Here is a 14,669-nt window from a genome sequence, read left to right as displayed (position 1 = left end):
CCTCTTGGGGTTTCCAGCAGCTGGGATTCAGAAGCATGACTGCCTCTGACCATGGAGGCAGGACAGAGCCATTGTGCCTCGTAGTCCTCCGTAGCCTTTTTCTCCTCTGTGGATTTGTCCAACCCTGCTTTAAAGCCATTTCGCTTGGTGGCCCTCCCTGCCTCCCGTGGGAGCAAGTTCCATAGGTTAACTGTGCAGTTGTCTCCAGCTGGGGCCGTTTGGCCGCTTCTGCCTGGGCATTAGCCCTGCTGCTGCTGCTCTCGCTCCTTCCACTGGCTCCCCTGACCTGGCAGTGGCCTTCACGTAGCTCCCTCTTCTTGCTTTGCTGCTCCCATCTGGGCATTGAGGAGGAAGCTGGCACTGTCGGTGGCATTTCTGCTTTCTCCTGCTTCTTCTTCCCAGGCTCTTCCTCTGGCTCCCTCCTCCATGGCCACCTCCTTCCTCTCTCGCTGCCCTTCAGGCCTGGCCGATGGTGTCCAGCACACCCTGGCGGGGAGCGCTGGGTGTTTATCACTTTTCCTGGAGATTATCTGTTTTAAGCACTCCTTGACAGTTACAATAACAAGGGCCGCGCTCTCGGTTTCCCAGCACAGAAAAAGGGGACACTCTCCCGCCGCTGAAAGATGTATAGCGCTAATTGGAAAGGCATAACATCCGGCCACATGGCAGCCCCTCTCCGCTTCCTGAGCCTCGACAACTTTGACGACAGTTGGTTTATGTTTTCCACGAATATTTTGTTCTCTGGGAAACGAAAGCGGCCTTCCCGGCCAAGCGGGAGGCAGCTCCCAGGTAGACGGACACCAGGGCCTGCGTGTGAGTGCCAGAGCATCCCCTGTGCTCTGGAGAGCAGACTGGCCGGGGCAAACCTGGGAGAGGAGCGCCCACAAGGCCCCCTCTGCCACTTGAGAACAGAAGGAGAGTCTGCTGGATCAGGCCAAAGGGGGCCCGTCTAGTCCAGCCTCCTCTTCTCCCAGCGGCTGAACCTGCAAGCAGGATTTGAGCCCAAGAGCAACACTCCTCGCTTCTGTGGCTTCAGAAGCCTGGCTGCCTCTGACCGTGGAGCCAGAGTGCAGCTTGCATGGCTAGTAGCCATCCATGGCCCTCTCCTCCCCGAATTTGTTTAATCCTCTTTCAAAAGTCACCTGCGAGGAGTGAAGCTACAGGGAACCAGACAGAGTGCCTTCTCGTTAGTGGCACCCACCCTGTGGAACGCCCTCCCATCACGTGTCAAGGAGATAAGTAACTATATAATCTTTGGAAGACATCTGAAGGAAGCCCTGGAAAAGGAAGGTTTTTAATGTTTGATGTTTCGTTATGTTCTTATATCTGCTGGAATCTGCACAGAGTGGCTGGGGAAACCCAGTCAGATGGGCGATGTATTATTATTATTATTTATTATTTACAATTACTATTACTGTTATCATAATCATCATCCAAGTGGGTGGCTGTCACTACCTCCTGGTAGAGCGAGTTCCACCATTTAACTCCATTCTGCGTGAAGAAGGACTATCCTTTGATCTGTTGCCCCTTCTTGGGCTCTCTTCTTAGGTCACCTGGTTGTCTCCTCTTTCCATCTTGGCACCCCAGAGAGACCAGCGCTATGGGTGCTAGAAGAATGTCCTACAGCTGTCCCTCTGTCCAGCTGATCTCAGCCTGCTTTTGGACCCTGCAACCCCCTAGGCCTAGCAAGTGGGGCCTGCAGTGCTAGGCGAGGGGCAGTGTAATGTTGTGCAGCAGTTAGAGCATCAGACTAGGACCTGGGGGAGACCAGGGGTCCAAGCCTCACTTGGCCATGAAGCCCATGGGGAGACCTTGCTCCCACCCCTGCCCCTCAGCCTAAGCTGCCTTGCGGGGTTGTTGTGAGGATTAAATGGGGGGGTCATGGAAGCCACTGTGAACTCTGTGGAGGGAAAGTGGGATATAAATGTAAAGTAATAAATAAATAGGGGACGCAGGTGGCACTGTGGTCTAAAACCACTGAGCCTAGGGCTTGCTGATCGGAAGGCCGGTGGTTCGAATCCCCGCAACGGGGTGATCTCCCATTATTCGGTCCCAGGTCCTGCCAACCTAGCAGTTCGAAAGCACATCAAAGTGCAAGTAGATAAATAGGTACCACTCCGGCGGGAAGGTAAACGGCGTTTTCGTGCGCTGCTCTGGTTCACCAGAAGCGGCTTAGTTATGCTGGCCACATGACCTCGATGCGTCCCTTCCTGTGGACAAAATGTCGGCTCCCTTGGCCAGTAAAGGGAGATGAGCGCCGCAACCCCAGCGTCATTCGCGACTGGACTTAACTGTCAGGGGTCCTTTACTTTTTAAATAAATAAATATTCAGAGTTGTGCTATAAATGAGCCTCTCTTTAGAACACTGGACAAGAGGTTGTTGCCGGACTACAACTCCCATCATCTCCGCTTGTTGGGAGCAAGTAACGTCTGGAGGGGCGCCAGGTTCCCCCGCCTCACTCTATTGGGATATTGTTGGTGAGCTTTAGTGCCTAAGGGAAATAAGTGGCAGCCACCCACCCAGCTTGGCTTCCCTGGCTGCCCCTTCAGTTCGTAGGCGTGAGAAATTCAAGCGCCACCTTTAGAATCGCTTAGCAAAGGAGAAGAGATTTCTGGGCCGAGCAGCAGCTTCAGAGCAAAGGCCGCCCCCCTGCATCGCTCTGCGGGGATCCTGCGATTCCCGCACAAAACTGCAGGGTCAGTGGAATCTGAACACCCAAGTTCAGTTTCCTCAGAGCGAGTGCGAGAGAGAAAGCAGCAAGTGCCTAGACCCTGTTGCTGCGAAGCGAGACTGGAAAGCGGGTCGGCCTAAGACCTGTGTGGGTCTTAGAAGACTCTGCTGGGTTTCCAGCCATTAAGACCCTGAGTAGCTGTGCCCTGCCTGGCCCTCAGTGACAAACCGTCAGGTGCCATAAGAAAGCTGCAGAGATAGCGCAGGATAGTATGCACCCCTGAAATGATCTCCTTCAGCTTCTGCCTTCTGGAAGAAGGTATAGGGTTATAAAGACCAGGACTAGCTGCCTGAGAAACAGTTTCTACCCAAATGCAATTCTGGTTCTAAATGCAGTATAAAGAGTCTCTATAGTATATTGTATTTTAAAATGGGGTTTCAGAGTTTTTAGGGGGTTTTGAATGTCTTATGTAGATTTTTCAATTTCATTGTTCTGTATGGGACAATGGCAATAAAGAGATCGTATCATAAACAGGACAGATCATGCTGCCTGCTGTGCCTTTTGTAAAGTTGCCTATCTCTCCACTGTGCATTTGGACACCTCCGAAGATACTGCTGGGCTGCCTCTCTTGCCCTCCACTCACGGCTTCAGAGTCATGGCATCCTCCCCCCATCACCACTGTCAGCTTCTGGGAGACGGAGCGGGGTGATTCCCTGCCCTCTTCCCTCCAGAAGTGCCTAAGCTGCCTGGCATCTGCGTTGGTCAAGTCCAGCGGTGGAGGAGCTGCCCCTCCCGCCTCTGACACTCGGCAGAGCTCCTCTTGGCATGAGGGGAAGGGGCCGGGCTGAGTGGCCGCCCTTCCCCGCTGGCGCACCAGGGCCTGGGTGGCAAAGCGCGATGGGTCAGTCTATTAAGACTCTCTGCCTTTTCACCAGGCTCTCCATGGCAGCCCAGGCTGGCCTCTGTCAGATTTGCAGAGGTGCATGGAGGAGAGGGGGCAGCAGTGGTCACCAGTTGTCCTTTAAAAGAGGACAAATTGATAGCTATTAACCACAATGGCTCGGCTCAGCCTTCATGGTCAGAGACAGCCGTGCTTCTGGATGCTAGTTGCTGGAAACCGCAGGAGGGAGAGGGCTCTGGGGCTCAGGTCCAGCTTGCGAGTTTTGCGTTCCGGCATCTTTGGACCCTGTGAGAGCAGGATGCTGGACTAAATTTGCCCCCTTTGGCCTGATTATGTTTGAGAGCCTCAGATGAGCCCTCCTGTCCAGGGTAGGCAATGCCACCCCTGCTCCTACCCCACATCATTGCTCTGTATCCCTGCAACCAGAGCGTGCTTGGTGGCAATGGTGGTGGTCTGGCGCAAACTCTCCAGGGCTCCCTTGGTGGATCAGTCAAGCATGAGGTTCATAGAAACACGGAATGGTAGAGTTGGAAGGGAACCCAACTCCTGGCAACACAAGAATCTCCACTAAAGCATCCCTGACAGATGGCCATCCAACCTCTGCTTAAAAACCTCCAAGGAAAGAGAGTTTGCCGCCTTCTGAGGTGGTCTGTTCCACTGTTGAACACAGAATATCCTTCCTTGTCATTTGGATCCATTGGTTTGGGTCCTCTCCCCTTGCTCCCTCCTGCATGTGACAGTCCTTGATATATTTGAAGGTGACTCATCTCTCCTCTCGAGCTCCTCTTCTCCATGCTCAACATCCCCTGCTCCCTCAACCGTTCCTCATAAGGCTTGGTTTCCAGACTGCCCCCTGGACAAGCACTTCTGTCGCTGCTACTTTGGTGGGGTTTTGTCCGAGGTTTCACGGGAGGGCGCTGACAGTGCTTCCTTTTGTTTCCCCTCTTCCCTGCAGAGTGCCTCTCTGAAGACTGTCGCTCGGTGATCCAGGAGCAGGCCACGGCCCTGGGGCTCTCCATGTTCGCCATGCTGGTCAAGCGCTGCACTGCTCTGCTGCGGGACGTCTCCCCAGGTGAGCAGAAGCACGCATATATTTCCCTTGCCACGGAGGGCTGCTTTTTCCTTGTTTCCCTCCCTCAACACACCTCTGAGGAGACCCTCGGGAAATCAGGCTAGATTCAGGGAACCCAGGGCACTAGCAGGAGCCAGTGCAAGGACTCTTGCTAATGGAACAGGGCCTTGGAGGGTCAGGAGAGCTCAGGGGGAGGGCAGAAGACCCCAGGTTCACTCCTGGGAGAGCATCGAGCTGGGAAAGATTCCCTGCCAGAACCCAGGAGAGCCCCTGCCAGTCAGTGCAGGAAGTACTAGGCCAGATGGATCAACAGTGTGACTCAGTAGAAGGCACCTTCCTCTGCTCCCATTTAAGCCGTCCCTGTATTTAGAACATGAGGCTTGAATCTTCTTCTTTTCAGAGAAAAGGACCATAGCTCTGTGGTGGAGACCCTGCTTTGCATGGAGACAGTCTCAGCCTCAGTCCCCAGAGGCATCTCCAGGTAGGGTGGGGAGAGACTCCCTCTCTGAAGCCCTGGAGAGCCATTGCTGCCAGTCAGAGGGACCCAAGGCAGATTGCAGTCTTCCTAGATTGGGACCTGCCCAATCCTCCTCCTCCTCCTCCTGGTGTTCAGGGTGGGGACCAACTAGCAGGGACCCTCTTCCCCCTGTTTTGGCATCGGGAAGCCTTAAATTTTCATTTATTAAAATATAAAAGTTCCCAGCCCATATGGCTGTGAAGAAGCCTAATGGACTGGCAGAAGGCAGATGGTGGAGAGGAGGAGAATTGCTGTTCATTGGCGGGGCAGAGGCTTCAGCGCTCTGCCTCTCCCTGCGACCAGCTGAGGCAGAATCCACTGGGTGAAACTAAGAAAAGACGCAGCACGTGTGCCTGATTTTACGCTGTCTGTGGAATTTTGCAGCTCTTAGTGCCCGGATTTGGAGTTGCCGCTCAGCCTCTATTTAGGAACTGTTTTCTGGCTATGCTCGTGGGAAGCTCCCTTACGCCAGGGGGCTTTCTCCAGCCGACTCCATATTGTCTTCTCTAATGGGCAGCAGCTCTCCAGGGCTTTGGGGCAGGGATCTCTCCCAGCCCTGCCTGGAGGGGCAGTTGGGGACTGAACCTGGGACCATCTCCAGACAAAGCAGGTGCCCTCTGCCCACTCCTCCTCTGCCCACCTGTTGGATAGCCCAGTTCCTTTGTCCCTGTCCTTTGTGGGGCCCTTCTGCCGTTCCCCCTCCCCTTTCAGCTGCAGTCACAGCTGCATCAAGGAAACCTAGAGCGTCCTTAGACTGTCCTTGGGATGGTTTCTGCAAGTTGAGAGAGGAAGGAGCAAGGCCAGGCTGAAGCTCTGAAGGGCAGAGACCACCAGAAGAGAGCCTGGTGCTGGATCAGCCCCAAGGATTCTGTCCTTGCAGTGGCCACCAGCAGCCGCAATTCTCCTACGTGATTCACATAATTGTGTGCAGTTGGAAGGCACCCCAGGGGTCATCTAGTCCAACCCCCTGTAATGCAGGAATCTCAACTAAAGCACCCAAGGACAGATGGCCAGTCAACCTCTGCTTAAAAACCTCCAAGGAAGGAGAGACCTCGACCTCTCAAGGGAGTCCGTTCCACGGTCAAACCTTTCTAGCAACTGATATTCAGAGGCATGTACTTCCTTGGACTGTGGAAGCAGAGCCATCCTGCCTAGTAGCCACCGATAGCCTTGTCCTGAATTTGTCTAGTCCTCTCTTTAAGCCGATCCATCTAGGTTGGTGTCCAGGAGGGAGTTCCATGGTTTTGTGAGAGGAAGCCCTCTTTTACCTGCCCTGAATCTTCCAGCAAAGATTCTGTCCCTGGTTCAGATCCCGCTCCTTCCCAGAGGATTTTCAGAGGGCCAAGAGAGGGGGTGGTGGCAGAGGAGCAGGCGAGGGGCGTCTTGAGAGGAGCTGCCCGGCCCACTGCGTTTCTTTCTCTCTCAGCAGCTGCTCAGGGCCAGGAAGGCTCTGAGGATGATGACATCAAAGTCTCCTCCTTGCCGCAGGACCTGAAGGAACTGCTGCCCAGCATCAAGGTCTGGTCGGATTGGATGCTGGGCCACTCGGACACCTGGAACCCCCCGCCCAGCACCCTGGAGCTGCCCAGATCGTACGTCAGCACCCTTGGGGGGCCATGCGCCCCTTTCTCCTCTCTCCTCTCCTCACCCAGGCAGGGACTTTCCCTCTGCCATGTATGCGGGTGGCTGTAAGTCACTAAGCACCTTCTTCGGCCTCTGTTTATTTTACCTATGACCTTTGCTTGCTGCCGTTCCTCCAAGAAGCCCTGGGTGGGGCTTATGCTCTCCCCAATTCTGTCCCCCCCCCCCCAGCAACTCTGCAAGGCAGGTTGAGCTGAGAGTCAATGGGTGGCCCAAGACTACCCAATGAGCTTAACAGTGGGTGGGGATTTGAACCCAGATCTCCTCAGTCTTACTTTGGCATGTCACCCTGGAAGTTCTGGGCTACAACTCCCACCGCCTTTCCATCGGCCACAGTGCCTGGAGCAGATGGAGGCTGGCAGATCCTGGCATCATCCAGAGGGCGCCCACTAACTGAATTATGAATTAATCCTTTATCAGAACAGCCTGGCTGCCGGATCAGGCCAAAGGGGGCCCATCTAGTTCAGCATCCTGTGCTCACAGGGGCCAAACACCCCTAAGAATCTGGGAGTCTAGATAGACTGCCTCTGGAGCTGGAGGCTCCATAAGAGCCCTGTAGCTGGATCAGACCCCAAGGGGGCCCATGTAGCCCTGCATATCCTGTCCTCACAGCCGCTAATCAGATGCCCCAATGGAAAGAAGCCAGAAGCAAGCAGGACCGGGGGCGTGTGCTGTTTTGATCCCAGCGCCACCCCTTGGCACCCGTTTCCCTGAGCTGCAACCCCCTGGGCAGTTCCATGCACATTTTGCTTGCATCTTTCTGAGCCGCTCTTGCCCGATCTTTGGGGAGCCAGGCTCTTGGTGGACCCAGAGGCCTTTCTCCCAGGATGCTTCCCCTTCCGCCCTTCCCTGCAGGCCTTTGCGCCCGGATCCGGATCCCCTCGGCCTCTTCCCCCTCCTCCCCAGTCCTATTAATCTGTCAGAGCCAGGGCTGAGGGTGATGATGGGGAAGACGAGGCTCCCGGGAGCGGAGAGGGCTCCATCCTGCAAAGAGGCTGCAGCTCAAAGATGGCTCCCCAGCACTCCTGCTGCACAGGGGCAGGAGGAGGCAGGATGTCCGTCCATCTCCAGCCTCTTCCCTCATTTATGGCTACTACTCTCTCTCTCTCTTTTTTTTTGCTTCATTTTGGCCGAGGAAATGGAAATCTCACACAGGAAGTGCCGGGCCCCATTTTGGGGGAGCGGGAAAAAGAGTCTGTTTTCTGTTTGCTGGCTGCTTGGGGCCGGCCGGCTGGCTGGCTGGCTGGTTGGTAGGCTGGCGGGGGGAGGGGGCGCTTGCCTGTCTATGTGAACTGTTGCCCATCTTTGGACAGCAGCTCAGACCCCCAGAGAGGGCACTCACAGGAGCCTAACTCCTGCCAGTCCTGACTCCTTTCACAGTGGGGTTCCACTCCTCCTCTTCCTCTTCCTCTTCCTCTTCCAGCCTCGCTGCTCTCCCTTTAACACAGTAGGATCCCTGGTCACTAAAAAGGGCCATAGCTCAGTGGTGGAGCTTCCCTTGCAAGCAGAAGGTATCTGGTTCAATCCTTCCTGGAATCCACAAGTGGGGCTAAGGACACCCCTCTGCCTCTTTGCTTGACGCCCTACAGAGCTGCTGCCAGTATAGACAGTACTGAGTAGACCAATGGTGCGGCTCCATATAAGGCAGCTCCCTTTGTTCCTATTCATATAATTGTATAGTCGAAAGGGATTCCAATGGTCATCTAGCCCAATGCTCTGCAATGCAGGAAACAGCATTGGTTGGGGCAGTATGTTATTATAATAATAATAATTTATTATTTATACCCCGCCCATCTGGCTGGGTTTCCCCAGCCACTCTGGGCGGCTTCCAACAAAACACTAAAGTACAATAACCTGTGCCTGACCTCTTTGGGGCAAGGGGGGCACCAGCCCCACAAGGGAATCCCAATTTTTTGCAAACGTAAAACTTGAGGCTTGCCTCCCCGTAACTCTGCGGCAGGGGCAGATCCCAGAGGCAGGTTTGCCCCAGGGCTGCTGCTTGAGGCCACCACCTCCCTTCTGGCCCCCGCTTCTCCACACATGGCCAATGGGTGGTGGAGGGCCCCTCGTCCCGTCTCCTCCCAGGGAGGCCCCCCCAGGACACTAACAGGCTGTCCTCCTCACTTTGCTCAGGAGCGCAGGTGGGAGGAGCCCCATCCAGGTGGTGAAGCTAATGGACTTAGGCAAGTGGCAGGACCACCAACCATCAGCCTCATGGGGATGGACAGGGCTGGGCTTCATGTCCCAGGACTCGTTTGCGGGGCTTTTCTGGTAAAGGAAGCTCCAGTTGAGCACAGGATTGGCGCTGCCCCTGCCAAAATCTGCCAGGGCGTGACTTATGACTCCTTACGCATGTGCGCGTACACACACACATACCCCGAAACATCCAGGCTCCCAAACAATTTGAATGCAAACAACTTGTCTTTGCTGGCCAGGGGGGAGTCTGAACATACACACCCCTTTCCTGATGCGCAGGAACAGGGCCCTAAAGGAGGATCAGGGCCCCGCTGCCCCCCAGGCCCAAGCCGTGGCAACCTCTGTCATTTCCACCCCAGTACCCCTCTTTTTTGCCCCCCGGCAGGCAGGCGGCCTGTTTCCCAGGGAGCCAGCGCAGGCTCGAGGCCGGCTAAACTCAGCCCAGCTGCGGCAGTTGGTTTATTGCTTTCAGCTGGTACTTGAACCCGGGTCCCGGGCTTTGGAGCCCTTCCCAGGCTTAATCCCCGGAGCTTTCTCCGCAGCTGTATGACACTCCGCTGACCCTGAATGAGGATAGGAAAATAGAACGGGTGCCAAGCCAGAGTCTCTTTTTCATTTGGAGCGCCTGGCGGCCTGCCCATGACCAGGGTTACATAATGGGAAACATAGCTGGGACTCTGGAGAGCCCTCCGCGCCTCCCCCCCCCTCCGCCTGCCCCCTCCTCTTCCTCGCCAGGCTGCCCAGGCCCATTCCCCTGCGCTCCTGCCGCTGCCTCTGCCGCCATATATCTTCCTAATTGGCCCTCGGATGCATTTATCACCCGCTTGGAGTTTTTACGCCAGAGTCCTCCGAGTGGAAACCGGGACGGCGTTCTCCTCTTCCCCTCTTGCAGGGAGGGGGGAGCAGGGACGGAGAATGTGGCATTGGTGCTCGGGCCAGGTGGGGGGAGAACGCGCTGGGGGGAAGCAGGCATTTCCTAGGGCCTAGGAAGGAAGCCGGTGTCCGGCAGCCAGTGTTTCGCTTAGCCCAGAGCCGGGAACTGTTTTTACCCCTTTAGGAAAAAAGAGGAAAGGACGCCTCCTTTGTGCCCAAGGGCGGCAGTGGCTTTTTCTTGGGGTGGGGGGTAGAGGGAAGACCGGAGGGTCATGTCACATCCCACATACGGTCCCCATGCGGTGGGGTTTCGTGGCAGGCCTGGCCAGAGCAATGGATGTGGCTTTTTTGTACAGTGACATTTCAGCCAGGGGGTTGTTCAGATGCACATAGAATGGTAGAGTCGGAAGGGGCACCCGAGGGTCATCCAGTCCAACCCCCTGCAGTGCAGGAATCACAGCGAAAGGGTACTTGACAGGGCTGCACCCTCCTCAACCAGGTAACCCAGAGGGATGGTCAGCGTTCAGGGACGCCTCCTGCCCTGGCCAAAGCTCCTTGGGGGAAGAGGGAGAGTGGCCCTCGGGGGGGGGGGGGGAGCTCCTGCATTCGACTGCTGCTTGAGCGTTGGGGCATTTGCTTGGCCACTGTGAGAGCAGGTGGGACTCGAAGGACCCCTTTGGCCAGATCCAGCAGACCCCTCTTGCATTCTTACCAGAGAATTGTAGGGTTGGAAGAGACCCCCAGGCTCATCTAGTCCAGCGCACCTCAGTGCTGGAATGCATCAAGTGATGACTGGCATCAAGCGATGTCTTACTTTGGGAGTGAGCCGTCCGATGAAACAGCTGCTTGAAAAAGACTGCTTGCTAAAATGGATCTTTTGCCGCCGGTCCGTAGTATTTGTTGATATTTTTGTTTATTATCAAAGGTTAGAACAATGCAGGTACTATTTGGACGTAATTAGAGGAGGAGATGTGCCAGGGAGATATAGAGGTGGAAGAGATAAGAAAGGATAAGGAAAACACACACCCCACATACAGCCCTGCCCCACTCAGAAGTCTTTTTCCCAGTGACATGGAGCTCTCTCTCCCTTCCGCCTTGGACTTGCCTGTGGCCCAAGGAGAGCTGTGGGGAGGGAGGACCCCCAGTTGCCACCTCCTGCTCTTTGACCTTTGCCATCTTTTGGGAAGGGGAAACCTGTCTGTAGGGGCTGCTTTTAGCAGGATGGGGGCTTGGCAAGAAGTTGCTGGGAGAGGCGGCTGGGCTGAGCTTCCCCCCCCCCCCCCCCAGCAAGAGCAAAAGGCCCGAGTGGTTTGCCATCTGGAGCGCAGCGCTGGGCTCCTTCCACCGCACTCCTTCCGGGTTTGAGCTGCAGCTGTGGGGCTGGTGAGTGCGAGTGTTTAAACAGGCTGGTATTACACAGGAAACGGCCACCTCCATGGGGCCCCCGCAGGCCTGGAACATGGGGTCATTGTGTTTGGCGTTCAGCGCGTGGGAAGGGGGGTGCGTGCGAGGAGGCCCCAGGCAGCCCCACGGCACTCGGGGATCCCTTCCTGCAAGCCTCTGGAGCCCAGGCCTCACCCCCAACCCAGGTTAGTTTCGGAAGAGAGTCCTTCCCCCTACCCCCGCCCCGACCATCCATGCCCCACTTCCTTCGTCTCCAGGCTGTGCCCCTGTTTCATCCTCCTGGTCACCCTGACCTGCTCTGGCTGGGCAGTCTCCCTGCCCTTGGAGCCCAGGAATGCAAGACGAAGGAAGGAAAAGACATTGCTTGGCTTTGCTGGGAGAAGGGCGGCAGAGAAAGGTGGGCAGTCCTTGCCCCACCCAGGCCCTTCCTCCTGCAGCCTGGCAATCCCAGCAAACGGGGTCTTTGCTGCTCTGTCCAGGAGGGCGGGCTTTGGGGAGAAGGCGGCTATTCTCCCTGCCTGGTTCGGGGTTGCCCAGCACCAAGGCAGTGCACCCATCCTCCCCCAAGGAGAACTGCCCTGTGGCCTAGAGCATTGCTCTTGGGGGCCCTTCCTTGCTCTCTCACGTAGTGAGCAGGTGCCCAGGGGACAGAGCTCCCGCTTTGTGTGCAGAAGGCCCAAGGCTCAGCCCCTGGGGCAGCTCCGGGAAGGGCTAGTGGAGTAGCCCCCCCCTCTCTGAACCCCTGGAGAGCCATTGCTGCCAGCCAAGTACTGCACTCGGTGGGGCAGTCCAGTCCAGCCGGGGCTCAAGCAGCTGTTCTTGTTAAATCCACCCTGATTTCAGGACCGTCAGGCCTGGGACCTTGCATTTGAGGGAAGGAGGTGCAGCTCAGGAACGAAGTGCCTGAATTGCACAGAGAAGGAGTCTGCTTCGGGAAGGGCTGAGGGTGCCCCTGCCAGAGACCCTGGAAAGCCACTTCTGCCAGTCCATATAGGCAATGACAGCATAGGAGGAACCCTGCCGTATCAGGCCAGTGGCTCACCTGGCCCAGCCTCCTGTCCTCCCAGTGGCCAACCAGACGTCTCAGGGGGGAATCTGAAAGCAGGATCTGAGCCCAAGAGCCTCTGAAGCAGAGCCGTTGTGGCTAGTAGCCTGGGGTCTCTGCCTCCCTCTGCTGCCGCCTCCCAGCCTCCTGCCCCAGGCGGGTGATGGTGGGGGACTCACACTGCTGGTGGGGGCTGCCAGCGGGGGTGGGAGCATCAGGCCACCTAAAGCCTGGCCAAATCCTTCCTCCCCATGCCCCATGGGCAGCAGCATCGCACGTCGGAGGTGGCCCAGAGCTGTCCTCTTGCATCCGGCCCTTGTCTCTGCAGCCAAGGCCCCGAGGATAAGCTCAGGGCCGTGGGGCAGCGCAGGGCGGGGGGGCAGCACCATTGCTCATATACGTTTCCTCTGGTGCGGATCTGGAGGGGGGGCAGTTCGTGGAAAGTTCAGTTCCTTTTAACCCTCCAGGCTCTGTTTATTTTCAAGCTGGTAGCGCAAGCCAAGCCTTTTCCCATTACATCATGGGGGACCCTTGGACATCGTCCGCCCGCGCGCACCCCCCCCAAAAGCCCCACATATTTACTCCTGTTTCTCTCTGTGTGCGTTTTCCACCTTTTAAATGTTTCTGACAGCCAGACCTGGCCGGGGCAAAGTGGGGAGGGGGAGCCACGATCTGGGGGCCCCCTCCTCCCTGCCTCCCTCCCTCCGACCAAGGCTCTGGGGGCGCAGGCAGGCGCTGATGGTGTGCTGGGCTTTGATTAATGGCAGCTCATTCCGCCCAGCTCCCAGGACACTCTTGAAAACAAGATGTTTCGTTTCAATGCAAGGCTTTTCTCTCTCCTCCCCCCTCCCTGCATGTTGATTCCAGCAAATAAATGAGTGCAGATTGTCCACCTGGAGCCACTTGCTGGGGGGGGGGGAGAGGTGTTGGGGTGGGGGGCTTGTCGTAGGCCCCGAGGATGGAAGACCTTCCCTGGTCCCAGGGTGAGCGGGCACAGAGAGAGAGGGCAAGGAGGGGGTTCCCTTTCCCTGCCACCACTGAAGTGACCCTTTTCTCTGGTCCCACGGCGAAAAACGTCCCTCTTGAAAGCGAACACTTTTTGAAAAGAGGTTTGAGGAGTGAGCATGAGAACATGACCCCCTGCTTCTGCAAACTGACCCTCATTGTCCTTGGCCGGCTGCTTCCAACAATATTTATTTACTCATTCGTTTTTGGCATTTCTGGTCCACCTTTTTCTCCGAGGAGCGTCCCTGGTTCTCCCCCTCCTCATTTTAATCCTGGCAACAACCCTGCAAGGTGGGTTGAGCTGAGAGAGGCAGTGACCCCAAGGTCATGCCCAGCTGTGCCCCTTTCCTCTCCCTGCTCACCCACCCCCAACCACAGCTACACCTTAGGAAGGACTGCCGCGTCCTGCACCACTGGGACTCCTCCTGTTTTTCATCACTTCAAGAATACAGTTCTTTGCAAGGCACCCAGTTAACGTTTTGTCATTGGGCAGGGGGTCAATATCGTCCACAACTCCCTCTTGGGGCTGCAATCCTGAATGCATGCTCGCTGGGGAGCAAGCCCTCAAAGTGAGCTCCTGTGCCAGGTCCCTCTGGAGCCCAAGATGGCAGCCTTGTGCAACCGGGCGAGATTGCTTTGAGAATTGGAATAAAAAATGGCTGCCTGTCGTCTGGGTTTCTTTAGCTGCAATTCCTGCATTGCAGGGGGCTGGACTAGAGGAGCCTTGGGGTCCTTCACGACCCTATGATTCCCTAGGGGCTTTTAAACAGAGCTTGCATCAGCGGTGATTCCTGTGTTGCAGCGGGTTGTGCTGGATGATCCTCGGAGGTCCCTTCCAACACCACAATTCTGTGAAAAGTGCTGCAAAGGGAGCACAACTTGCTTGGCCCATTTCCACCCTTTTTGATTGCTTTGCATCATTTTTTCTGCTTCCTCTTCCCCTGCCCAGCCTGGCTTCTGAGGTTTCCCCAGCCGTGGTGACATGCTCTTCCAGGCACCTCTTTGCACCACTTGAAAGAGCTCCCAAATGGCACTCTCTGTTCTCACCCTCGGCTCTGCGGGGTGTGAGAGCCACCCACGTGCTGCACACACCCCTCACCCTCCTCCCCAGGGTGCCTTTGAGGGTGAAGCTGTGGCCAGAAGCGAAACTGGTGTCAGGATGCCAGCAAACACCCCCACCCCGCCTTTCGTGTCTCTCTCTCACGACATACCTGAAGCTGAATGTCGGGAGAGTCAGGGCAGACGAAAGAAAGCCCTTCTTCAGAGTTGAACTGTGGAACTCCCTGCCACAGGAGGCAGTGATGGCCACCAACCTGGATGGTCTTAAAAGAGCATTGCACAAA

The 14,669-nt window shown here is 56.3% G+C and overlaps 1 protein-coding gene across 4 annotated transcripts in view; it reads left to right on the top strand.

Moving 5' to 3' along the window:
* SMG6 (SMG6 nonsense mediated mRNA decay factor) overlaps positions 1-14,669 on the top strand; it is an 88,114-nt gene that overhangs the window by 40,782 nt on the left and 32,663 nt on the right. For 3 of the 4 annotated variants that reach the window (XM_083715006.1, XM_083715004.1, XM_083715007.1), the window contains exons 11-12: positions 4,529-4,645; positions 6,589-6,754. In XM_083715006.1, coding sequence (XP_083571132.1) covers positions 4,529-4,645; positions 6,589-6,754 — 283 coding nt within the window. The remainder of the gene's footprint in view (positions 1-4,528; positions 4,646-6,588; positions 6,755-14,669) is intronic. The other variant, XM_083715005.1, reaches the window with a different exon arrangement.

Source organism: Podarcis gaigeae (genome assembly GCF_964106915.1).
Source record: "Podarcis gaigeae genome assembly, chromosome: 15".
Classification (NCBI taxonomy): Eukaryota; Metazoa; Chordata; class Lepidosauria; order Squamata; family Lacertidae; genus Podarcis; species Podarcis gaigeae.
This window is presented reverse-complemented; position numbering and strand designations above follow the sequence as displayed.